Source organism: Cibotium barometz, chromosome 27 (assembly GCF_041138505.1).
Source record: "Cibotium barometz isolate CiBa-2024 chromosome 27, ASM4113850v1, whole genome shotgun sequence".
Lineage (NCBI taxonomy): Eukaryota > Viridiplantae > Streptophyta > Polypodiopsida > Cyatheales > Cibotiaceae > Cibotium > Cibotium barometz.
In genome coordinates, this window is record NC_141072.1 from 1,350,326 (window position 1) to 1,377,144 (window position 26,819).

General features: G+C 44.8%; 1 protein-coding gene across 1 annotated transcript in view; it reads right to left on the bottom strand.

The window, feature by feature from the left end:
- Positions 1 to 5,519: 5,519 nt before the first annotated feature.
- LOC147622983 (FAD/NAD(P)-binding oxidoreductase family protein) overlaps positions 5,520 to 26,819 on the bottom strand; it is a 99,054-nt gene continuing 77,754 nt past the window's right edge. Inside the window, exons 4-9 of the mRNA XM_086821007.1 lie at positions 8,167 to 8,228; positions 6,941 to 7,174; positions 6,705 to 6,826; positions 6,422 to 6,560; positions 6,057 to 6,231; positions 5,520 to 5,960 (exon numbers count right to left, since the gene is read on the bottom strand). Coding sequence (XP_086677133.1) covers positions 6,073 to 6,231; positions 6,422 to 6,560; positions 6,705 to 6,826; positions 6,941 to 7,174; positions 8,167 to 8,228 — 716 coding nt within the window. The 3' untranslated portion in view covers positions 5,520 to 5,960; positions 6,057 to 6,072. The remainder of the gene's footprint in view (positions 5,961 to 6,056; positions 6,232 to 6,421; positions 6,561 to 6,704; positions 6,827 to 6,940; positions 7,175 to 8,166; positions 8,229 to 26,819) is intronic.

Sequence of the window (26,819 nt, forward strand, 5' to 3'; positions counted from 1 at the left end):
TGCCTTTTTCACAGATTCAGCTGTCTTTAAAACAAACTTTTAATGAAACCATAGTATCACTGATCATAATCCTCCAAAATATCCGGTTGAATTCTAATTTTCAATCATTCCTTCATTGATGTACCTATGGCATCATTGGTAACCAAAATGCTCACCACTTGTTCACTCAGGGGCCTTTTCAATAGTTCCTAGCTTATAGTACCCGGCAATATAATTACATAAGAAAATCCAGATGCACTCTCCGTTGAAGATTAGCAAGATCAACCAACGGATCCATATAAAAGAGCCATGGACTCATCCGTTTGAGGACCATAGCAAGGTCAATCAACCAGATCCATGCCCGAGTTCAGAAAACAACTCTAACACCTTCTTCCATTTTTTTCCTTGACACACGCGTGGGTATCTTCAGCGACCCAGAGCCCGAGCACCGTATGGTCAGCACCCTCTAGAATCCTTCGCAGGTCACCTAGCACTTCACTCATAGGCTGCTTCCTTGGTCCCTCATCCACCGTACCGAAAGCTCACCATTTAAATCGAACCGAGGCTGGTCAAGACCTCGGCCAAGACCTTGCTATGCGAGACGTCCTCCATTGACTCTTCGTAAGCTATTGCAACTTTATCACTTAGGTCTCCACGACCTCATTCACAAGATGGTCAAAATGCTTCTCCTGCATTCTTGACATAAAACAGTCATTTAAAAACAAGTCATAAATACAGTTTCTAACGAACTCTCATCTTTTCACATCGCTCCACATCATTTCCTGTTATTCCACATTCTTCTAAATCAATTCACTTTTCTTAATCCACATCCAATCATATGTATTCCCATCGTCCTTTATCCATTCTCATCTAATCACATTATATTACATCCCATCATATCTATCCTCATCACATCTCATCCATTCTCATCTACCCATATCCATATCACATCACATCACATCACATCACATCACATCTCATCCATTCACATCTATCCCGATTCACATCACATCACATCACATCACATCACATCCACATCACATCTCACCCATTCACATCTATCCCGATTTATATCACATCACATCACATCCATTCACATCTATTTACGTCATGTGACATTCACATCTCATCACATTTATTCACATTCATCACATTCACATCCCATTACATACATTTTATCCACATTATATCACATCCATATCCATCATATCTCATCACATCCATACACATTCTATCTCATTCATCGACATCCATCCAGTCATCCACATGCATGTCTATCCACATCCATCCATACATTCACATTCGCATCCACATATATTCACATCACATCACATTTCATCCACATCTCATCACATTCACATCCACATCCCTTTACACCACCTCACATCTCATCTACATCCACATGCACATCCATTTACATCACACATCCTTTCACATCCACATCCACATCCATTTATATCACATCACATCCTATCACATCCACATCCACATTCATTTACATCACATCACATCCTATCACTTTCACATCCACATTCATTTACATCACATCCTTTCACATATTCTCACATCTCATTCTCATCTCTTCGTTCATATCCACATCCATTTATATGACATCTTTTCACATATCCTCACATCTCATTCTCATCTCTTCTTTCACATCCACATCCATTTCACATTTAGTAACATTATCTATTTTTGATACCGATGGGACTTTTCTGATATTTCTGCCAATTGCTTGACCTAAGTAAAGGTTCTCTCCACAGATATTTTCATATTCTTTCTTAATTTTCTCAAGTGAAATATATTCAATATTCTTCTTTTTGAGTAAAAGATTCATGGGATTCACAAAAATCAATTCTACCCATATTTTTCAATAATGCTCAAAATTTTACTTTTGATAAATACTCATAATTTAAATTATGCTAAAAATTTCTCTTTTTTTTATTTAATTTCTTGGATCTCAAATACCATGAAAATTTCTCTTTTTACATTTAATTGATTGAATTCTAAATGTTATGAAAATTTCTCTTTTATCATCAAGTAAATTTATCTTAAATTCTTATTTTCTTTAATAAATATATCCAATAATTCAATATGCTAAGAATTTCACTTCTACTATTTAAATGATTGAATTTCAAATATCATAAGAATTTCTCTTTTATCATTTAAATATTTCTCATGCATAAAATAAATTTATCTAAAATTTCTCTTTGAATTTTAATAAAAATATCCATTAATTTAATATGCTAAGAATTTCACTTTTTTCATTTAAATGATTGAATTTCAAATGTCATGAAAATTTCTCTTTTATCGTTTAAATAAAATTATCACAATTTTCTCTTTTCTTATGCCTAAACCTTAAAAATTAGTTTTCCATTGAATGTGATAAAAATCATTCTTTTAGCATAGGATGACCAATCCTAGAATATGGTAGGAAGTCCTCTTTTCACGTTATGCATAAGAATGAATTTCTTAAAAATCTTGCTATAGCTCCGCTGTTATTATTGATAATTTTTAATATTTTTGAAAAGAATAAACTTAGTAATACAATTATGATAGTATAACTATCTTCTAAACTTAAATCTAATTTTTAGATTTAAATCATAAGATTATCATAATTTTAGAAGCATAAAAGTATAAAAAGCCACTTTCTTAACCTCTAGCTTCACAAGCCTAGAGTTTGATTTGTGAATTGAGAATTTATCAATGAGAAGCATCATTTGAATAGAGAATTGATCATAGGAATGACCAGTTAAGTATAAATATAAACTTTTTTTAATTATTCATTATAACTCTTAAGAAAAGCTTGATTGACAATTTAAACACTTAATTTAGAAACTTCTCAAGCTTGAGAGAGATTGAGAAGTAAAAACATTGAGAATAGTAATAGAGAAAAACCATGAAATTACACCTTATCTCTTGATTTTGCTTGCTTCTCTATCTTAGAAGAAGTCCTCAACCAATCAATTGATTAGTGTGTTGAGAGGAAAGCTCCAAGGATGATTGAAGAGAGAGAGAAGCTCCACTCTGTAAAAGTAGAGGATTTTTCATGGATAATAAAAAATATGAGTATTTTAATGTAATACTGACATGGTATAGCTCAAAGATGAGAATAAAAAAGAATGAGGATCTATTTATAGGTGAGGGAGGCCACTAACTGAGTCTAACTAAGTTCTAGAATTTTTCAGCGTCACTGGATTTGGATAAGATTTAGACCAGTTTAGTTCCCATTTTGATCCAGTTTGATCCAGGAGAGGAGAGATAAAAAAATCACACCTTTTTTTATTTAAAAACACATCCACATGTGTGAAATAGACACCTACCTTAAAGTCTCTCCCCTCCTTACCAAGGTGTCAAAATGGTATAATTATTCTAAAATATCTCATTTTTTTAGTTTAATATCTCATAGTTTTTAACTAATAAACCTTGTACTCAATCAACTCTTCATCTTATGTGAGTATTTACCCATTTTTGAGTATTTTCTTTTATTCTTTGGATTTATGTGAGCAACTCTTCATCTTATGTGAGCATTTACCCATCTTATGTGAGTATTTACCCATTTTTGGGTATTTTCTTTTATTCTTTGGATTTATCTCATCCAAACACTTGGATTAATCTTATTAGCCCATAAGAATCTTAATTGGACCATAATTCAAAATTTTCAAAAAATCTCGACCCTTAGGCTAAGTTCTTTTAAATCATTTTTAATTGATTCCTAATGCACTTTGGAGAATTTATTTTGAACTTCTGTTTCAGGGAAAACCATTTCAGACACTAGGAGGATTTTTATATCCAAAGATATCTCAATTTTGGATTATCTCTCTCTAGATATTTTCTCTCTAGGACAAAACAGGGTAAAACAATATCTTTCTTTTATTTCAGAGAAATAATTACAAGAAAAGAAGGGGAGGTTCTTACACCTTTATACCTCAAAAGTTGGAGGGAGGAATCTTACATCCTACCCCACTTAAAAAATGCGAGATGAGGATATCTCGCAGGGTGGAGTATAATCTCTTTCATCTTCTTCTTCTTCTTCTATCACTTCCAGCGTTACTGCTTTGGAAGTGGACGGTCGATTCAGGAACTTCTCTCTTTGACTTCCCTTTTCTGAGGCGGAAGTCTTGCATTACTTTGAATTGAAACTGAGGGTTGGTTAGAGGGTCTACCTCTGGGATTTCCCTGATTTTGGCGGAAAGGAACCTGATTACTCTGGAAGGAAGGAGCTGGAGTCTGGAATCTTGGTCCTTGATTTCCGTGCCCCGAAGACCTTGATTCAAAAGGAGTTGGGCAATCCGTACTGCAATATCTAAATCCTTGACAGTTATAGCATTTCACTTTCTTGTTGAAGGGTGGAACTTCTGAAATTGAATTCCAGGGGATTGAGTTCCTAGAAAAGGACCTTTCTTTCATTTTAGAACTTCCCATAGCTTGAGCTTGATGGGCTGATGTGACTTGACTCCATGAGGAGCATACATTTCTTTGCTAACAACAGCGTGTTGTGCATGCTTAGACACACCTAGAGAGTTCCCACTCTTAGGCCTTACTAGGAAGCGTATGACAACACCCCCCCCACTTAGAGGAGGTTCTCACACTTGTATAGGAGGAGCTAGATATCCTATGTCTTTTGGACATATCTACACCGTGGGTTGCTCACCAATTAGCGGAGATCTTTTATGCATGGACCCCTCTACTCCTAGATGCCCATGTCCATCCACGACGATGTATCATAGATTATGGGAGTGCAAAAGCACACAGAGGATCTAGGTATCTATAGCCCAGCTCTTGAGAAGATCGAGGAGTGATCCTATCTCTATTATGTGCTAGTGCATGGTTGACTCTATTGGCTCGCATCTTCTTTTTGAGGACAAGAGGGCATTATGTGCTATTGCATGGTTGACTCTATTGGCCCACAACTTCTTTTTGAGGACAAGGGGGCATTACGTGTATGAAGGGGCATAACTCAGCGATGTTTGCTTCAAGATATCCCCTTGTTACGATACACACCACCTTCGACACCACCTAGGAGATTATTTCATCTAGAAGACCAAGTGCTCTAGAGGCCTTTTAGGGTATTGAGGTTTATGACACCTGAGAGTATGAGGGATCAGTTTTTAATGGCCTCCCTCCTTTTTCCCAAGTCCCCTAAGTGGCAGTGTCTCACCTAAGGATACATAAATAAACTTATCTTGATGACTGCTAACACAATAGCACGATGAAGACCCTATGCCTTGGAAGACAACCACACACAAACATACTCTCAAGCATGGTGATAACCATGCTTGCTTCATTCAACCCATAGACAATGGCCAAATTAAAAAACGAAAAAAGTTATAAACACCATCTTGTCATTGTGTTGTTCCGTGGGTTTCTCTTTACTAATTAAGGATTTAAGTCCTTTCCATGCCTATTGTAATCTTTAGGACTTGTAATGCACCTTTTTAGACTTGTTGATTCCTTCTGTCTTAGGTCCTTGAAACTATTCGAAATGTTGAAAGTGCTACTGGTGGTCTGTGACCAACAAAATCAGAACGCAAGAACCATTGAAATGACAAACATATCTCACAAGAGAGCTTTCATTAGATCTAAATTTACATTTCCAATGGCACTCTCAAAGCTTCAAGCTGCATGAGATTCATTGCTTGGTGAACTGGCCACTCATAAAAGAAGGGCCCAAAGCACATCAAAAGGCAACAAAGAGATTGCACTCCGCCTTCAAATTGAACTGCCAACATCATTTTAGGGAGGAGCCATGGCCACGATTCCAACCCTGTACAGGTCAACTTGGGTGCAAGGCAATGCATCATTCTAAGCATTAGCTACTTGAAGCCAGCAGATCTCCAAGAAGCTGTTCTCAAAAACATCTTACAGAAACAGACATGATCAATGGCCATATCTGGTTGGGTGCTACAGGATCACACCAATCACAAGCACATCGCCAAATTGCTACAGGCTTCTCTGCGCTCTCCACTTTGATAATGCGTCTATCCAAATCAAAGCAAGCAGTCAGAAACTAAAGCCCCCTTTTTTGCAAATACCCAACTATATACACATCATAATCCAAAAAATAATATGTGCACCTCTTTGTTGATTCCATTATACTGTACTCAGCAACTGTGAAGTTGCTGGTTGGTGTGTTGATTCTTGACCAGAAAACTGTCCTATATCATGGCCAATGATCGGTGACAGCTCGTGCTCCAATCCAATGCTGAACTCATCAGGATTTGAGCCCCTTTTTTCACAGAAGAGAGAAATCTGCAAAGAACCATCTGATCTTACATTGCCACATTTGTTTGTAACACACTTATTTCATAAGCTGGCCATGCAATTTCCAGGGCATGTGTGCATGTGTGTATGCACGTGTTTGCCTTAAAAGGCCAAACCTGACTCTTGCATGCATCTGAAGCTGTGGGTCAATTTCCTTAGAGCCAGAAATGAGACTTACTTGATTAGCCATGGCCATGCCACTAAGAGCTGCAGCCTCTAGATTGGAACCAAGAAGCCAGTCCCCACAAATTCCTACCCGCCCATAAGCATCAAAGATGCATGGAACATTTGGTGTGTTAAGTGGAAGAGCTGCACCCCTGTTCACAAATAATCAGCAACAAGGTTAGCTGATGTGTTTAAGTGAGAGTATGGGGTTGACAAAGGAGATATATATTACTATAAGATGAAAGAACTTTCAATAAGGAATCAAAGCCTTCATTAGGCAAGTCTGGGCATATCACCAGAGCTGGACTTTCATATATAGTGGGGCAGGCAATGACCCTTCTTTGAGACCGAAAGCTTTTTCAACACCTTGAATCATCTCTCTTTTGACTCTTTCTGCTCTCAATGTGGGGATGCTTTCCTGCAAAATGGATACCAAGAAAGCTTACCTTGAGATTTGAAACTTCAAGTTCCAAGTGGCATCCTTGTTGAGTCCCCCACTTTCATTACAAAATTTAAAGGTGTAGGATGTTACTTGGGGGACTTTGTTCTTTTTCCCATATTTAGCCGTGCTAAAGAAGGTCCAGCAATGTGGGCCATTTCTCTGTGAAGGCTGCAGCTTGGTTGTATTATTCCCCATCCATGATAGCGCATCAACACCTGTGACAAAAGCCCCGTCCACTTGTATATTCCCACTGTGTGAGCTAAGAGAAGGTAGAGGCTCATCAAATGCTGCCATCAGGGCCCATATCGAGCTAAGCTCAAGTCTCTGCATCGATAGAATCAAAAACAAAATTAGTACAAGCTAAATTAGGTACAAATCATTCTAGTGAGATTCACAATTTTGTACCAGCCTTGGTGAAACACCTCAACCATAGGTAGACAACTAAAAGAACTAAGTTCCTTCTAGTGAGATTCACAATTTTGTACCAGCCTTGGTGAAACACCTCAAGCATAGGTAGACAACTAAAAGAACTAAGTTCCTTCTAGTGAGATTCACAATTTTGTACCAGCCTTGGTGAAACACCTCAACCATAGGTAGACAACTAAAAGAACTAAGTTCCTTCTTGCAAATTAGCGGCTCTCACTACTGTAAATAGCGAAGTCACAGCTAATGAGGCGATAGCCCAAGTGGTGAAGGTGTTTGCCTAGGACCAGGAGATCGAGGGTCTCGGCGGCATCGCCTATGGGCAGTGAAAAACGTTAACTCAGGAGGATCTTGGGCCTTAGGGTAGCTGGAAAAAAGGGGGGGAAAAAGAGAGGAAAAAATAGCAAAGTCAAATATATATATATATATATATATATATGGGAGGGGGATAGATTTTGAAAAAACTTATTTGCAGAATCTATGGGCCACCACTTTGAGCAATAATTTCAGTAACAATGACTGCAGATATTACTCTTATGATTGTATGTTCCTTACTCCAAGCAAGCATTGCACCTCATGATGCTTTTTAGCTGAGCATGGTTGATTTACTTGCATTACCTGAGCATACATTGTGAGATAATAGTATGTCAACAACACTGCTTAGCACTAACTTATCTGGTTTCAACCAATGAGACAATGTAGTGCACCAATTGATGTTACCGTACGTGGCATAAAACCATTTGCACCACCCTTTCAGAATTCAGTTCAAAGATGTACAAGTGAAAGTAACTATAGATTGTACAAGGACAACTGATTATTGATGATGGCAAGAAACTTATAAAAAGAGAAGGGGATAGGTTTTACTTTGGAGGGAAATAAAAGTGATGCAATACCTTCATCTGTTTGGCAACTAGAGGAACTCCAATTGGTGTGAGTAGGCGATTAGCACATTTTCCTAAAAACAAGGCAAACCTTTGAATAAATATGAATCATCAGTGGGAGCTGCAATTCCATGTGTATAAAGACTCATGAAAATCAAAAGCCATTAGAAATGACTTATCTCTATCTCCACATTTAAAAGCATATTTATTTACAATCATTAGCTTAACCAACATAACCTAGGAAACATCCTACCTTGTGTTTCAAGCCATGTCTCCTTTAACATCATCTAATCTTCGAACATTCTTCTGTGCATACCGGATCCTATCAATATAGTTGCTAAGCACCTAACCTTGGGCTAAAATGGTTTGATGGTCATAACACAATACTCACATGACTCATAAAATGCTGGCAAAAGCCCTTAAAATCACATTGATCCTTCAGCTCTATTCTAAGCATACTAAATCTTCTGGACATGATTGTGACAAACACCATACCTTGGACCAAAATGGCATATGAAGTCCTCAAGTTACTTTATAGTGAGGCATAATGACTTCGTGTCCTAAATGTAATGGCCAAGAAGCTACAAGTTAAACTTCATGAGAAAATGCATATACCTTACACTCTATGATGACAATATTTGCATACCCCTTATAATTTTTAAAGGCTAGGATGAAAGTTAGCACTAGATAGAAAAATAAATCATATGTAGTTATCCTCATTCCCCTGAAACACAACTCGTTTGCTTGAAATAGAAGATACTTGCTTAACAGTAATGAGCATGTTGCATGATAGACTTTGACATTCAGAAGCTATGAAATCGCCCACAAAAAAATAAACAAAGCAACACTACCTGCATGGGCCTCCATATTACAGCCACATGGATACCTTGTAACTCTCTAGTCACATGATCATTTCTTTGTATGGGTAGCTAGTTTGTTTTCTTTTCCATAAGCTAGTCATTTCATGAATTTATTGTAACACTTTTTCGACCTCATAGACCCTTAAGATTACATTAATATCTCTCTGAAACTAGTTCCTTAAAAGTTTTAATTTCTTTTTCATGGTTCAGATTCATCATGAAAACACTGTAAACCTTTCTGATCTCATAGACCCTCTGGGTCCTTTGAAGACGTTAATCTCTCTCTCTCTCTCAAATGAGGATCATTCGAGAGGAGGAGGAGCAACATAAAGAGAAGACATCTTCATGGGCGAAGCGGAGAAATGGATCGAGGTCGCCAAGAAAAGGAAAGGTTAAGAATCGCCACCCATCCCCACTCCCACCATCATCAACATGACCCTTGAAGAGGAGCAAAGGAGGAAGACCCGGGCCTTACATGTATGAGTGTCCGGTCTAAAAGACCGTGATGATGCGGAAGGGGAAACCAAGGAGCTCTTCTCTATGATGGGCATTGAAGCCACGCACACAAAGGCATGGAGAGTGGGAAAGAAGAGAGAAGGTAGTGGCGAATCTTCTAAGGAGAGAGCACTTATCATTCGTTTCCCCTCCATGGAAGCCGAGGACTTCTTGAAGAGACGTCCTACACTCAAGAAGACGGGAATATTTCTTGGAGATGACCTCACACTCTCGCAACTTGCCCACATGAAAGAAGTTATGCCCGAGATAAGGGCAGCCCGAGAGAAAGGGAAAGTGGCCTTCTATAGAGATGGTAGAGTGGTGATTATGGAGAGGCGCTCTTGATGACGGCGCGAGACCTATGGGACTACACTCAAAGTTGCTACTTGGAATTGTAATGGATCTCTACGCCTTGATGTAGGGGCTTTTGAGGATAGTTTCACTGGGAGGGACATCATCTTCTACTGTGAGACGCATCAGGCTCCTCGACAGTCCATGCCACATGTTAGTGGATACCGATGGGAGACAGCACTGGGAGAGCATATGATCATGATGGTTTGGTAGCAGAGCACTTTATTCATGCCAGAGATATGCTTGCAGAGCTTATTGCTATGATGTTTAACCGAGCCATGTGTGAGGGTTTTCCTGAGACTTGGAATATGTCCACGATTGTGCCGATCTTCAAGTCAGGGGATTCCATGCTTCTTGGGAATTATCGTACCATCATGATTGGTCACACATTGGCTAGATTATATGCATCTATTCTTGAGCAGGAGTTGAGTAGATGGGCAGAGAGAGAGGGCATACGTGCATCAGGGCAGGCAGGGTTCAGGAGAGGTTTCTCCACTCTTGATCATATCTTGACACTCAGAGCTATTATTGAGGAGGGCAGATTATATGGCAGGAGGATTTATTGTTGCTTTGTGGATTTCCGCAAAGCTTTTGACACAGTACTGAGAGCCAGACTGATGCGCAGACTACAGGAGATGGGAGTGCCCACAGAGCTGATTTGGGGAATCATGGCTTTATACAGGACAGTTGTGGGGCAGGTACGTACTACCCAGGGTATATCTGAGATGGTTCACTCCACTATTGGGGTGAAACAGGGCTGCCCCCTTTCTCCCACCTTATTTGGGATGTATGTGGATGAGGTTTCGGACTATGTAGAGCAGGAGGGTGACAGAGGAGCACAGCTAGCAGGGACATGGATTCCGCTGTTATTGTATGCTGATGATATTGTGCTGATCTCAGATTCTCCAGAGGGGATGCAGCGTCATTAGGATGCATTGCACACGTTTGCACAGGACAGTGGATTGTCTGTTAACCTTGGTAAAACCAAGGTGATGGTGTGTAACACCACAACACAGTGGGTTAGGAGGTCAGTACCCACCTTTACATATGGTCAGGAGACAGTGGAGTACACAAATGCATATACTTACCTTGGTGTGGTTTTTAGTGGCCCACTATTTTCCTTGAGGAGAGCAGCGGAGACCAGATTGACCAGAGCTTATGCAGCATTGGGGAGACTAGAGAGGATAAGTTCGCAGGTTCAGTTTCAGGAACCTCGAACAAAGCTCTGGCTCTTTGACACTTTGGTCACTTCAGCCATGCTGTATGGAGTGGAGATATGGGGACCCTCAGTGGATCACCACAGCCGAGCTGGTAGCACTGATGGATGGAGACGTATGGAGAGGCCCTTGGTTTCTATGATTTCCCGGATGATTAGGGCCAAGGCCTCCGTACCACATGATATTATCCGTGCAGAGATGGCTGCCCCCCCATTGGTAGTAGAGGCACTCACTCGATCAGTCTCCTTTATACATAGCACTTGGGCTCTCCCTAGAGACAGATATGCTCGCTTAGCCCTGGAGTCTTCACGACAGTTGGCATCACAAGGAGACAGATCATGTTGGTATGCACAGATGACAGCTTGGTTCCAGCTGCATGGCTTTAGTATGGACAGGCTACCTCCATTTCAGTACTCCCTGGATGCACCCTCCCTCTCTCTCACACGGGCAGAGATTACTAGACTTATCAGGCAGGACTTGATTCAGCTGGACACTAGGAGGACATGGATATAGCCCACACACGAGCTTGGTACGAAGATGGCTTTCTATAGAGATCATCTTCTCCAGCTCACGGAGGATGGGTTTGTGATTAGACCTTGCTACATGGATACTCATCTTTCTCATGGGGTGCGGTGTGCTATTGGTCAGATGCGCACATCCGCACACCAGCTAGAGATTGAGACTGGCAGATTCAGAGGAGTACCAGCTGAGGCTAGGATTTGTCAGCTATGCCAGATGGAGCCAGAGACAGAGTTACATTACATATGTCAATGTCCAGTATATTATGAGATACGAGGCCGTTTTCACTGCCTGTTTAGAGAGGGTTTCGGACCACTTTCTAGAGTCATGAGATACCAGGATCAGAGATGCCTCGGATTATACTTGCTGGAGCTTCGTAGACATAGAGAGGGTCTCTTGAGAGGGAGGGGATCAGAGAGGGAGAGACACCTACAGAGGCAGATTACAGACTTCTTTCGACCAGAGATTGAGCAGTCAGGCCAGCAGGCATTGCAAATAGCCCCAGAGTATAGCCGCACCAGAGGTACACTGATTGATTGGGCTATAGAGCTGGGGCGGTCCAGGCGCCCCAAGATGAGAGGCCCATCTCGACATCGGCGGAGACTACAACAGAGGATTAGGACCATACTAGCACGGCATGGGAGACGTCCAGTCAGAGTACTCACCATGGAGGACATTGAGGATATATCCATCGACCGATGAGAGACATCTTTGGATAGTGATGTGTATGATGCTTACCTTTGTTGCTGGAGTTTTCCTCCCAGATGTTATCCAGTAGGAGCTCCTAGTACCGTACTTTTCCTCATAGTTGTTTCAGTTTCAGTTAGTTGTTTAGTTGTTTTTAGCTTTTCTTACACAGACATTGTATCAGATCCACCAATTGTTGTAACCTTTTTGGTCTCATAGGTCATTTTGGCCTTCTGAAGACGTTAATATTTCATTTCATTTCTCTCTCTGTGTGTGTGTGTGTGTGTGTGTGTGTGTGTGTGTGTGTGTGCAGTCCCCCCCCCCCTCGCCCGGCGCCCTCTTTCTTTCCCCTCTTCTACTTTTACAATGACCCATTCCGCCAAATGGAACGGAATGAGCAGGAAACTAAGCGGCCTTGAACGCCATGTCGCTAGTCCAGAAGAGAAAACAGGAATGGCAGCATTGGTCCTTGAGGGCATCCTTGCTATCAAAGACATCCTGACATACTAAAAAAACAGGAATGGCAGCATTGGTCCTTGAGGGCATCCTTGTTATCAAAAACATCCTGGCATACTAAAAAAATTATTACGAAGCCCATACTGGGGCGCTCAAAGGCCAAATCACAACATGGGAAAGGACCTCCTTAAAAAGGCTAACCAGGCATCCATCCACGAGGCCCTGAAGTTGAACTCAAGGAATTCAAGAAGGAGAACGACAATTTACACCCAACAGGCCAAAACAGAGATTCTCAGAGTTTTGATGGGAGTGTATGGGGCTCCAAGAGGAGATGGTAGCAACAAAAGAGGAGGTCAACGAAACCTCCAAATGGGTGGAGGTAATCAAGAAGCAGAAAACAGCCCATAACCCCAATGCCACGGCCATCATGACAGCCACGCTCAAGAAAGGGAGGCATCACCAATTTAGGCTTTCCACGGAAGGGTGATGGACCTACGAGGGAAACTCACCAAGAGAGCATGGTGATTCTTTATGTAGGCAAAGGGGTGTCACCAATGCCCCTTTGTAGATGCACCGTGAGCCAGGAAGGATTTGACTCAAGTGAGGCCTCTCCTCAAGAACGCGGAATCCTGTTTGGCCTTTCTGAAGAAGAGGGCCACCATCCAAGCCACCAAAATCTACCTTGGAGATGACCACACACCCCTACAGGTGGAGCATAGGAAAGTTAGGATGGCTCATGTCATGAAGGCTTGGAAGGCCGGGAAATGGGCGGTAGTCTACGATGATCGCTGCGTGGTTATTGCTTAGCACCGCCACAAAAAGGGGCATGAGGTCTGTGAGACCACTTAAGCTTGACGGATAGCCACCTGGAAATGCAATGGCACCTTATGGTTGTTGGGTATTTCAGAGCTAGTTGGTGTGAACACCGTCTTTGGGTGTGAACAGCCCTAATTAGGTTATGGTCAAAACATAAGGCTTGATGCCTATAGAAGCATGTACTTGGATGGTTCTAATGAGTATCATCTTGGTTGTGCAATCTCTCTCTTTGTCACATCTCTCTCTTTTTTTTTTCGTGAAATGGTGTTTTATATTATATGTAAAATGTACATCAGCCACATGGCTCACACAGAACCTATGGCCCCAAAAAAACCCCCACAAAAGATCCTCTAAAGGATCATGACCATGCAAACCTGTACACTAATAAGAAAGCCTCCTAGCCAAATAAGCATCCCAGATAAAAGCATCAAAGATGAGCCAGCCGAGCCGCCATAGACCATCACGAAATAACATCGGCATCCAGTAGTTGAGCTGAGAGAAGAGAAGAAAACTACCAAAGCAACAAACCGCGGATATGTAGAATGTGCCCATGTATTCCAGACAAGGAATCAAAGATGAACCCATTCCGTGTAGTCCAAATATGCCAAAGTCCTGTCCATCTAAGGAAATGGAATATCACAAGGTGACTGTGCGAAGTAATGACTTGAGGACGAATCCCAAATATCCACTGATGAGCCGAAACAGTAGACCTCTCTACTGCCTCCCAAACGCGAGAGACAAAAGACCAAATCTGACGGGCCACTGGACAACTCATGGACAGATGCATAACTGTTTCAGTCCATGTCGTGCAGAAGAAGCAAGAGGCCAATGTAATTTTACGACGGCTGAGCTGATCCCGTGTAGGTACCCTCCCACCAACATCCTCCAAATGAAAACCTTACCTTGGTAAGGGAGTTTAGACTGCCAACCACGCATAAGAGTTGTCTGCCACCATGATTTAGACTTGTGCAATCCCCACACCTTATTGGTCTTGGCTGAAACCCAATCTTTCTCTGATACGAGCTTATGATAGACCTGGTTAGCTGAAAGTGATATCAAGTCACCAGATTTACATAGTGCCCAATCAAGCCAAGGCTGATCTGCAAATGGCCGAGGCAATGGAGTAAAAGGCTCAACTGCATGCATGATGTCAACCCATAGTGGCTGAAATGTCCGAGGAACCTTAAAGTGCTGCCGAATACGACGAAACGAATATGGCCTGTCACGACCAAGTATCACAGCATCTCGGATTCTAACCAAGCCTAACCTGACCATGCGGTTGAGTCGTATGCGTGAAGCATCTCTGTCTGGCCAAACAATGACACGCGACTCCACAAATGTTTCGAATTGCAAAGAGTTCAAAAGTAGTCTTTCATGACCAGGATCCCACCGAGTCAATAGTAGAACTTCATGCCAAGAAAGGAGAATATGCGATAAAATGTGAGAAGAGCGAATACAGACAAGATGAGCCGCATTCACAATGTCCCACCATGAAGCCTGCACACGTGTCCGTCCATGTGACAATCCCTCCAACTCAATCAAGTCACGAGCCATGAATACCCAAGGCTGCTCCTGCAAACACATATCCTGAAAAAGCGCCCACCTACGCGCCACCATATGCAAGCGGACATCCAGTAAAGCAGCCCCACCCATTCTTTTGGGCGTCGTAATGTGATTCCAAGCTATCCATGTTTGACCCATAATATTTCCTTGCCTCTTCCACAGCATAAACCGAATGGGCAGTTAGCATCCCGCAAAGCATCAAGACGTGCAAGTAGTTTAAAGCGAACATATTGTGCTTCCTGCACCCTAGATAGCTCCTTTTTCAGCCATTCTATGGCATCCACAACTTCAGCATCCATAGAGTCAGTAAACATGAACGCCTGCAAGCCCTTTAAAAGCGACTCAAGAAGAGCCACATGCTGTTTTTGTATAGAGGCATTAGCAAGACCATAATGCCGTGCTAATTTCCGAGTGTTGGTAAGGAACACTGGCCAAGCATGATAATCAGCCATGGACACTCTTGTGGAGAAATGTCGTATCAACTGACGCATATAAACATCAAAAACTTCATGCTCCAAAAAAGTGTGATTTAAGCGCAACGGCAAGCGTCCCAACAAGCCTTTATATGCATCCACAGGATGATAGACCATTTCAAACACAAGCGGCCAATGATCCAAGAAAACCTGTTGCTGATCAACCATCATAGTAAGAACCTCTGGCAAAAAGAGATCTTGATGTAAAATATACATCCTACCCAATCTAGCATAAGTGCCCCGAAACTGTTGTGAGGCATAAGTGTAACCCAAGATCACATGTCTTGTTTTAGCGACCTTGCTGCAAAAGCTTCCCACGCCATTCTCTCCGGGCCATCCATTACAGAATGAGGCGACCTGGCTTGCTCCCTGGAGACACACATATTAAAGTCTCCCATCACACACAAAGCCTGGATGAGAGATTGAAAGAGCACACAAGTCATTCCACAGCAAACGGTGTGCACGAGCATTATTTGGAGCATACACCCCTAACAACCAGAAAGGCGTATCATCCCAAACAATCTGTATCACTAGAAATCTTCCATGAACATCTTGAATCACAAGAGAAGGCTGAAACTACGAACGAACAGCAAACATAATAACACCTGGCTTGCGAAGCAGGATGTCATCTGTAGAAAACATGAAACCCCTTATATACATAGGCTTTGCCAGCCAACTTATGCTGCTTATGTTCAACTGCACACAAAACATCCCAACCATGACAAAAAGTTGTACGCCAAAGCCTGAACTGCTTTTGGCGCGAAGAAATACCCTTTACATTCCATTGTACAATTTTCATAAGCCTTCCCAGAAAAGGAATCAACAAGGCCGTGTACTAGGCCCAGGACAATCTGCCAAATCACGAACCTTTTGAAGCATTGTATTTTTAGACATGGTAATTGTGATCTCAGACTGCCCTTGGAGTTCCCGAGCACGTGCCGAAGGGTAATGACCATCCCATGGCGAGATGACCTCACCCTTCGAACCAAACACAAGAGGTAATTGTTGTTGTGCTTCTTTTGTTAGGCGACTTCTAATAGGATAGCGTTCTACTCTATCCACCCCAAGAGCCCCTGTACCCTGAGAAAGTTGGCCTCCCGGCCTCTCAATCCTGGTCTGTTGGCTGGGCACCTGAGCCCAAAGGGCGACGAGCATATGTATGTAAGGGCCCCTGATGAGTACGCAAAGGCCCCCGCCAAACAGCATCTGAGAAATCCCCCCCGCGGGGCAACAAATCGTGTCTTTTTACCACGTACTTCCACCCATGGCTGCTCAACCTCATTCTGAACATCCACATGTACATCCATGTGCTGGGCATCATGTAAAGGAGCATCATGCTCATCTTCCACGGGCAACTGGCCATCAACGATATCCTTGGTAGCAACAACTTGTTCTTTCTTAGGACATTCGGAGACAAAGTGGCTCTAAGACAAGGCAACAACGGAATACACCCAGTAAAGAAGAAGATAGCAGCACGATCATGAAAATCTGCTAGCTGTTGTAGCAACAAAGGAGTCTCCATGCATACATCAACCACACCACCATTATCTACTACAGCCATTTGCACGCTATTTGCCTTCACATATTCTTGCAGAAGCTCACCAGTGATCTGCAGCAAACGTGCAAACTCCGGAGAAGGTACCTGAGAACTTTCCTCTGCATTCTCTCCAACATTCACCGGAGTGTAGCTTGCATCAACATCAAGCCTTTGACGTTTTTGTTGCTCCGAGGCATCTGAAGCATAACCCACATTCTTCTCGATCATCTCCTCAATAAGATCCATGTTAAGGCTATTGGCAGCCATGCCACCAACAGCAGCCGGGTCATCCAAATCCATGTACAAAAGCAAAGAAAACCCATTCTCTCAAACCCTAATTCAGCACCTGAAAACCCTAATTCAGCACCTGCAAACCCTAATTCAGCACCTGCAAACCCTAAATCAATAGCTCAACAAGCAACTCCGAATATGATTGTAATCATGACAACAGTTCTCCTTCAAGATATCTTACCCCTCTCCCTCTCTCTCTCTGTCTGTCTGTCTGTCTGTCTTTGGGAGAGTCCGATGCCCAGGAGGCTTGTCCGACACAGTTGCTAGCACCATTGGTGTGAAGCAGGGGTGCCCGCTCTCCCCCACGCTCTTTGGGCTCTATATTGATGAGGTGGTCGATTACATCACACAGGGAGGAGGCTCTGGGGTTGAGCTATCAGGTATTACTGTCCATGTTATGCTTTATGCTGATGACATCGTCTTGGTATCCGACACGCAGGTTGGGCTTCAAAGACACCTTGTGGCTCTTGATGACTTCTGCGCACAGCAGGGGCTCACAGTGAACCTTGGGAAAACCAAGGTTATGATCTTCCACACTTCACCCGCAGTCAGGAGCCACACTACTCTCACATTAGCAGGAGGGCGGGTCGAGGTGGTGAGCTCTTATGTTTACCTTGGCATCACATTTACTAGCTCAGCTGGACGCTTCTCCATGGCTCAGGCAGTCCGAGACAGAGTGACCCGGGGGTATGCAGCTCTTGCTGGCCTTGAGCGTCAGTGTCATCAGGCACATTTTCAGGAACCCCGCACGAAGGGGTGGCTCTTTGATACATTAGTGACACCAGCCTTGATGTATGCAGCGCAACGGTTTGGGCACCAGGGCTTGCAGCCTCCACATGGGTACAGCTGGAGAAACCACAGATCTTGATGCTCTCGAGGATGATACGCAGCAAACCATCCGTCCTGCACGACATTGTTCGAGCTGCACCACCTATGGCAGTGGAGACATTGTTCTAGACGATCTCCTTTATATACAGGATGAGGGAGATGCCCATGGAGAGATTATCCCGCCGAGCTTTTGAGGCATCCAGACAGCTGGCCGAGGCTGGACACACTGGATCTTGGTATGCACAGATGCTACAGTGGTTCTCACATCATGGTATAGACATTGAGCGGTTGCCACCTTTTCAGTATGATCAGTCTGCTCCACGGGGTTACCTCTCTCTCAATGAGAGGAACAGAGTGATGAGATAGGACATATGGCAGCACTACATACAAGAGACATGGACAGCACCAGAGAGCCCACTACCACCGAAGATGCTGTACTACAGAGACCACTTTATGAGCATCTCAGGGGATGGGTTTATACATCGACCACGGTACATGGATGTATACATGCCACACAGCTCTCGCGTTGCTATTGGACAGCTACGAGTCTCATCACATCAGCTAGAGATAGAGGCTGGGAGAGCGGCACGGATTCCTAGAGCTGAGCGGATATGCAGATTGTGCCGCGAGGAGGTGGAGACTGAGGATCACTTTGTATGTAGATGTAGAGCCCACCAAGGGGTCAGAGATAGATATGCAGGATTGTTTGAGGAGCACTCTTCACTACATCAGTTGATGGAGGCCTCGGACCAGCGACAGCTTGGCAGACTACTACTAGAGCTTCATAGTTCTCGAGAGAGACTCCTCCAGACACCCGCTCCCACTAGGGGTGGGAGACAGTCCCAGCTCACAGATTTCTTCCAGAGAGCTATGCCAGTGCCAGCTGATGTACCACGTGGGGTGACCACACAGAGAGCAGAGGAATTGAGAGCCAGGAGATAGAGATGCGAGCGAACAGGCGGGCAGGGGCGAAAAGGGAGAGAGAGACGGGGGGCGCAGGGGGGCAGCGGGAGGGGTGGGCGCAGCGGGAAGAGAGAGCGAAGACCACAGGAGGGCAGCGGGAGGGGAGAGTGAAAAGAGAGAGAGAGATGCGAGCGAACAGGCCGGCAGGGGCGAAAAGGGAGAGAGAGACGGAGGGCGCAGGGGGGCAGCGGGAGGGGTGGGCAGAGGAACAGCGAAAGAGAGAGAGAGAGAGAGAGAGAGAGAGAGAGAGAGAGAGAGAGAGAGAGAGAGAAATGAAAATGAAATGATATATTAACGTCTTCAAAAGGCCAAAATGACCTATGAGACCAAAAAGGTTACAACAATTGGTGGATCTGATACACGGTACTAGGAGCTCCTAATGGATAACATCTGGGAAGAAAACTCCAGCAACAAAGGTAAGCATCATACACATCACTATCCAAAGATGTCTCTCATCGGTCGATGGCGGATATCCTCAATGTCCTCCATGGTGAGTACTCTGACTGGACGTCTCCCATGCCATGCTAGTATGGTCCTAATCCTCTGTTGTAGTCTCCACTGGTGTCGAGATGGGCCTCTCATCTTGGGGCGCCTGGACCGCCCCAGCTCTATAGCACGATCAATCAGTGTACCTCTGGTGCGGCTGTACTCTGGGGCTAGCTGCAATGCCTGCTGACCTGACTGCTCAATCTCTGGTCGAAAGAAGTCTGTAATCTGCCTCTGTAGGTGTCTCTCCCTCTCTGATCCCCTCCCTCTCAGGAGACCCTCTCTATGTCTACGCAACTCCAGCAGGTACAATCCGAGGCATCTCTGATCCTGGTATCTCATGACTCTAGAAAGTGGTTCAAAGCCCTCTCTGAACAGGCAGTGAAAACGGCCTCATATCTCATAATATACTGGACAGTGACATATGTAATGTAACTCTGTCTCTGGCTCCATCTGGCACAGCTGACAAATCCTGGCCTCAGCTGGTACTCCTCAGAATCTGCCAGTCTCAATCTCTAGCTGGTGTGAGGATGTGCGCATCTGACCAATAGCACACCGTACCCCATGAGAAAGATGAGTATCCATGTAGCTGGGTCTAATCACAAACCCATCCTCCGTGAGCTGGAGAAGATGATCTCTATAGAGAGAGAGAGAGAGAAGAACGAGAGAGGCAGGAGGTGTTACGGTTCACTTCTTGGAGACCTCCGAATTCTCGTCGAGATGAGAACTCCTTGCTTGCTTGCCGAGGTGTTGAGAGAGAGAGAAAGAAAGATTTTAGTAACGTCTTCCAAAAGACCGAACTCGGCCTATGAGACAAATCAGTGTACCTGTGTGGGGTATCCTCTGTCATCCCAACAAAATGAAAAAGTAATGAACTAAAAAAGCTGAATCTGGGTGTGCAATAAGTACAATGAGTGGGGGAGGTAATGGAGCTCTACTACTAGGAGAATGCAAAGCTATATGCATGGAGTATACAATCATGATATGCAACCTAGCTAGCTCCATCCTGTACCATACTGGGGGTATAGAATGGTATACATCAATGAAGGGAGTGTCCACAGCTCCCTGAAGAGCATGCCTGGGTCCGCTCTTAAGCGAGCCAGTCGCTCCACACCCTCTCTCTCAAACTGAGCTCTCATCTCTGTCATCTCTCTCTGGTATAAGCGTGGTGTCCGAAAGCCAGGTGTCCTCTGTCTCCTGCGGGCTCTGAGTGTCTCTGCTCTCTGGAGAGTAATTCCTTGCTGTGTAGGGGCTGGGAGTGGGGTGGATCTCTGAAAAAATGTAGTAATCTGTGTCTGTCGTCCCCTCTCTCGAGCTGTCTGTGCCTGTAATAATGTCTCTCTTCTGTGACACTGTATGTCTAGAATGAATCTCCCCAGTATGTGCTGGTCTGCTGCCTCAAAGATCTAGCGTAGGGAATGTGGCTCTCTGAATAAAATGGGATATCTCTCTCTCATGGCTGTATATGCTCTGCATCTGCATACATAATGCTCCTCACTCTCCACCTCCTCTCCGCACAATCTGCATACCCTCTCCTCTCGGGGGATCCGTGCTACTCTGCCAGTCTCGATCTCCAATCGATGTGATGAGACTCTAAACCGACCAATAGCTACTCAGGAGCCGTGTGGTAAAAAGGCCTCCAGGTATCTAGGCCTCTCTATAAATCCATCATCAGTGATACTCATGAAGTGATCTCTGTAGTATAGCATCTTCGGTGGAAGAGGCTATGTAGGTGATATCCATGTCTCTCGTGTATAGAGCTGCCATAGGTCTTGTCTCAATACTCTGTTCCTCTCACTATGAGAGAGACGGCTATGTGGTGCATCCCTATCGTACTGGAATGGTGGTAGATGATCCATGTCTAGGCCATGCTATGAGAACCAATGTGTGACCTGTGCATACCATGATCCTCTGTCTCCTGCCTCAGCCAGCTGTCTAGATGCCTCAAAAGCTCCGTATGACAATCTGTCCTGTGGCATCTCTCTGAATCTGTCTAGCAGGCATATAGTCTGGAATATGGCCTCTACCATCATAGGAGGCGCAGCAAACTCTCCTCGGATAATGTCATGAGGTACTAACGGTTTGTTGCGTATCATGCGTGCCATCATGAGGGCAGATGGTCTCTCTATCTGTGTCCACTAATGGGTAGCAAGTCCTGGCGCCCATACCGCTGCTCCATACATCAGTGCCGGTGTAACTAATGTGTCAAATAGCCACCCCTTCGTCCGGGGCTCCTGAAAATGCACCTGGTGGCACTGTCTCTCTAGCATAGCCAATGCTGCATATCCCCATGTCAATCTGGCTCTGGCTGCTGAACCCACGGTGAAGCGCGTGGCTGCTGCAGAGAAGGTAACCCCTAGGTACACGTATGATATCACCACCTCCACCTGGCGTCCTACGAGAGTGAAGGTCAGCTGACTCCTACCCTGTCTCGATGTATGAAAGACCATAACCTTGGTTTTCCCAAGGTTCATAGTAAGACCCCTCTGTGTGCAAAAATCATCGAGTGCACGTAGATGCTGTTGTAGACCTCTTGGAGACTCAGACACTAATACAATATCATCAGCATAAAGCATAATATGTATTGAGGTACCTGCTAGATCAACTCCATCTCCGCCTCCCCGTGTAATGAAGTCAGCCACCTCATCAATGTATAACCCAAATAGCGTGGGGGAAAGTGGGCATCCACGCTTCACACCAATGGTGCTAGCAATAGTCTTGGACATACCTCCTGGGCATCTGACTCGCCCAAAACCTGCTCATATAATGCATAGATGCCCCATGTCATATCTGTTGGTATGCCAAGAGACTGCAGGCACTGAAAGAGCCTCTCGTGGTACTGTGTCAAATGCCTTGTGGAAATCCACAAAGCAGCAGTAGAGCTTGCTCTTCCTCACTTTGGCTTGATCAATCATACATCTCAAAGTGAATACATGGTCAGTGGTACAAAAAGCTCTCCTGAACCCTGCCTACCCTGATGAGCGTAAACCTGCTCGCTCAGCATATAAGCTAAGCTCTTGCTCCAACATTGCACCATAGAGTTTGGCCAACACGTGGCCAACCATAACCGTCCTGTAGTTGCTTGGATCGAGCATATCCCCTGTTTTTCGGATCGGCACAATGGTGTGCATCGTCCACTCCGCAGGCAAACCCTCTGCTAGTGCCCTGTTAAACAGGTGTGCAAGAAAAGGAGCCAAAGAATCTACTGCATATATGAGATGCTCACCCTGTAGGCCCATATGGTCGGCGGCCCGTCCATGCTGTAGGTGGGATAGCTTACTTTACCATCGAGTGGGTAAAGAAGCTAGCTATGGTAGGTCGAGGCTCCTGTGGCTGAGGTATAGGTGGCTGCTGTGGGGCGTGGTATAGGCCCTCTGCATATGTGTCATGTCTGTGGGTCTGCAATGGGTGTCGGTGTCCGGGGCTCTCTGAAGTGCCGCCATGAGATAGGGCTATCTCTACTCATGAAGAAATGAAAGATCTCTAGCTCCTGGATCTCTGCGAAGGCCCGCCTTTTGAGGCGAGTAAGTCTCCTCATCTCTCTCCTCGACTCCTGCTGTGTGATGGCTCCCAAGGCTCTCTGTATGCGGAGCCGTGAGTATAGGGTTCTGCACTCGTCATACCATCTGTTCTAGGGCATAGTCCCAGATCTCGCAGGCTCTCCTGAGTGGACACGATGTGGGAAGCTCTGTAATGCAGTCGTGTGTAGGAGTGATGCCAGCTGGGCTGTAATGGTATCCATAGGTGCCAGGGGATCCATGAGTAGGAGCCCATCCTATACTCTGCCAGTGTATATGTCTGCCATGTCATGTGTGAAGTAGATGGTAGTGTGTGGCGTCGGTATGTGGGGGACTGGTGATACAGGTGATCCGGCTAGTGAAAATGCCAAGTATGTATGATCTGCCCCAATAGGACGAGGTGGGATGGAGAATGAGGTGACAAGCTGTGATGCCTCCAAAGATCCCATAATGTAGTCCACCACCGTGCCTCCGGTCTATGTATGACCCCCATGTGGGAAGCATGTCAGCCCTCCTGATCCTGGCCACTGTAGCATCCCTTTATAAATAACGAGACGATGCCTGGCTCCCAACTCTAGTAAGTGGTCCCCATAATGTCCTCTGTCTGGTCCAGTGTCCTCTGATGCGCGACTAGCCCCTATCTCCTCTGGATCCACAGGGTGGAGGATCTCCATGTCATCATAGTCATACACCTCACACTGTCTGCTCTGTGTGTGGGCATTGAAGTCACCCGTAAGAGATACTTCCCCTAGTGTAGAATAATGCATAATCTCCTCTGACAGACAAGTGTATGGCGAGGCTCCTGTCCCCTCCTCTTGTGGCATGTCCTCTGTAATGACGTAGGAGGATCGTGATGGAGGAAAGTAACATAGGGCTGTGTATATAACCCTGTCCTGTGAGAGCTGTAAGCTGATCCACATGTATCTGGCCTCTAGATCCTCTACTACCACTCTCAGACTCCCCTATAGCTCCCGTCTGAATAGAACTGCTACTCCCCCTGACCCTCTCGAGGTACCCCGGCGTGTGGTCCTCCTGTATGGTGACTCCCACTGGAATCCCTCTACTCGAGGTAGCCCTCTCTCTGGGCTCTGATGTGTCTCTGTCAGAAGTATGATGTCTCTCCCCACCATACTGCCATGTGTATCTCTGTCAGTGGCCTGGTTTGTGTCCCATAGGCCCCAAACCGCTAATCCATGGGCCGGCCATCAGTGATGACCCGACCATCTCAATAGAAGGCCTTCTTGCCTTCTCTCCTCGCGTGTAAGACTCGTGGCATGCAAGCTCTCCTATGCTCTAGCTGCATCCTCGTGAGATCATCATCCAAGAAAATAGGAGCTCCCTCTAAGCCTCGTAGTATGACCCTCTTCCTCATGAAGGTGACCCTCTCCGTCTCTCCTGCAAACTGTAGGATGAGGGCTCGTTTGCGTGTTGAGTCTTTCCCGGCTCTCCACGCTTTGGTGAAGGGGAGAGGGTCCTCTTCCCTATAGCCTAGCTTCATGCATAGAAGCTGTCCATCTTTCTCGGGAGTGGAGTTGATCCTCCTCTGTGCGTGAATGCACAATCATATCATCAAAGAATATGCCCACAAACGCTCTATGAGGCCGGAAAATCCTGTTCATCATCTTGTTAAATGTGGCAAGAGCATTTGTCAAACCAAAGGGCATGACCAAGAACTCATAGGAGTAAAGCTTCTCAAAACTTCTTATTATAATCCTCAAGATTTTCACACTTCGATGCATCCAACTAATGCCATGCTGTCATTACATCCATCTCAAATGTAGATGTGAGCCACACGGAAGAGAACACCTGTTTAAACTGTATCCAAGTAGATGGTGCTATGCCCTGCAAAAGAAGAGTGGACCACCAGTGCAATGCATTGCCCTTGAGAAAAGTCGCATCTTTTCTCACCTTAGAGGATTCCGTGTAATTTCCACAAGAAAAAGCCGCATCAAACTGCTATAAAAAGATAAGTGCCTTTTAGCTTGTCTTTGGCCTCGCTGAAAGTGTCAAATTTCACTGCAGCTCCCCCTTCCTTATAATCCTTCGCCTTACCCATAGGCGTTAGATTATCCTAAGGAAGTGACTTCACAAGATTGCTACCCCCAGCATTCATGCCCATCATAGGGTCAACATTGCCAGTTCCCACACTTGGCATATCATACATCCCTGCTGATCCCCCCATGTTTCCAAACATACCACTATGCATACCGGGCTGCATGCCCCAATACATGTTTCCTTGCATTCCGGGCTGCATACCACCATACATATTCCCCTGCATACCAGGCTGAAAATTAGCTCCAAAATTCCCTTGCATTCTCATGCCTCCCTGAGGGTATCCCCCGGTCATTGATTGGAACACGAAACCACCACCAAAATAGCCTGGATGCATAGACTGTTGCGGAATAGGTGGCTGTCCAAAAAAGGAACTCTGTGGGTTTGCACCAAAAGTGTTTTGCATGTAAGGAAACGGTCCAAAAGCAGGATCCTGTGGAGCTGGGTTCCTAGAACGCTCTTTCTTCTTCTTCTTCTTAGGTTCAGAAGGGACTCTCATAAATTCAGCAAACTTCTCACTTTGTGTGAGCTGCATAGACTGTTGGAAATAAGTGCACACTAGGTGTACTCTTTTCCTAGTCTAGTTTAAACTTTTGTCTTGAGTCTTGTGTGTCTGCCATGTAGCATCTTATTTGTCCCACATATCAGCTTGGCTACTATCTCTTGTACTACACACCTATATATTGTGGGTGTCACATCATAAGAAGTATTCAGCTTGTGTCTTGTCTACACTCGTCTCAAGGTAACTCTTTGTCCTTCAATCTTGTTGTTATTTCATTTCTAGTCTTCTAGTTTCTAGCTCTCGCTTCCATATTTCTACATGGTATCAGAGCCATTGCTGCCTTGCTCCTAGAGATTGAGGAGAGGGAGGCCAAAAAGAGAAGCCATGCCCTCTCTCTCTTTCCCTAAGTGCAAGAGAGTATGCTCTCTTTCCTCTTGAGGACCTCTACTACCTACGTGGAGAAGCGACATCTTGAAGAGGAGGCATCTCCATCTTCTGCCCGTCTTCTCCACGATTGCTGCTATTCAGGCCGTCACCTCTAGTTGCTGCCGTTCCTGTTCAGGCTGTCTCTACTGCTGTAGATTTGCACGCCACTTCTGCCCCCTACAGCCGCTCTTCTCAAAACAGAAATCTGCCACCATTATCTTGCTCAGTTCCGCTCTTATTCTCAACCACCACTCAGCCTCGCAGGCCTGAACTTCTTACTGCACGCTGTTATTCGTGGAGAGAGAGCTAGAGCAGCAGCCGACCAGCATCTATTTGCTACCGACTTGCTGCTGCAGCAGCTCAACAAATTTCCGCCGTTTTTTTTGGAGCCGCCTCAGCTTTGGACGTTCATCATACTACCCTGATGCTTTTCTTTGGCTGCCTTCTTCATCGACTCAAGGGGCTGTCTCTGCCGGGGATTTATTGGGCTTGAAGAGTCTACAAGGTACTGTGCATTGTCTCCTTCAGTTTGCTGGGCAGTACTTTTGCAATTTGGATCTCTTCTTTCATTCATTTCTGCAATCTTGTAAGGGAATAGACACTGCCCTTGCATCTTAGCAAGAGG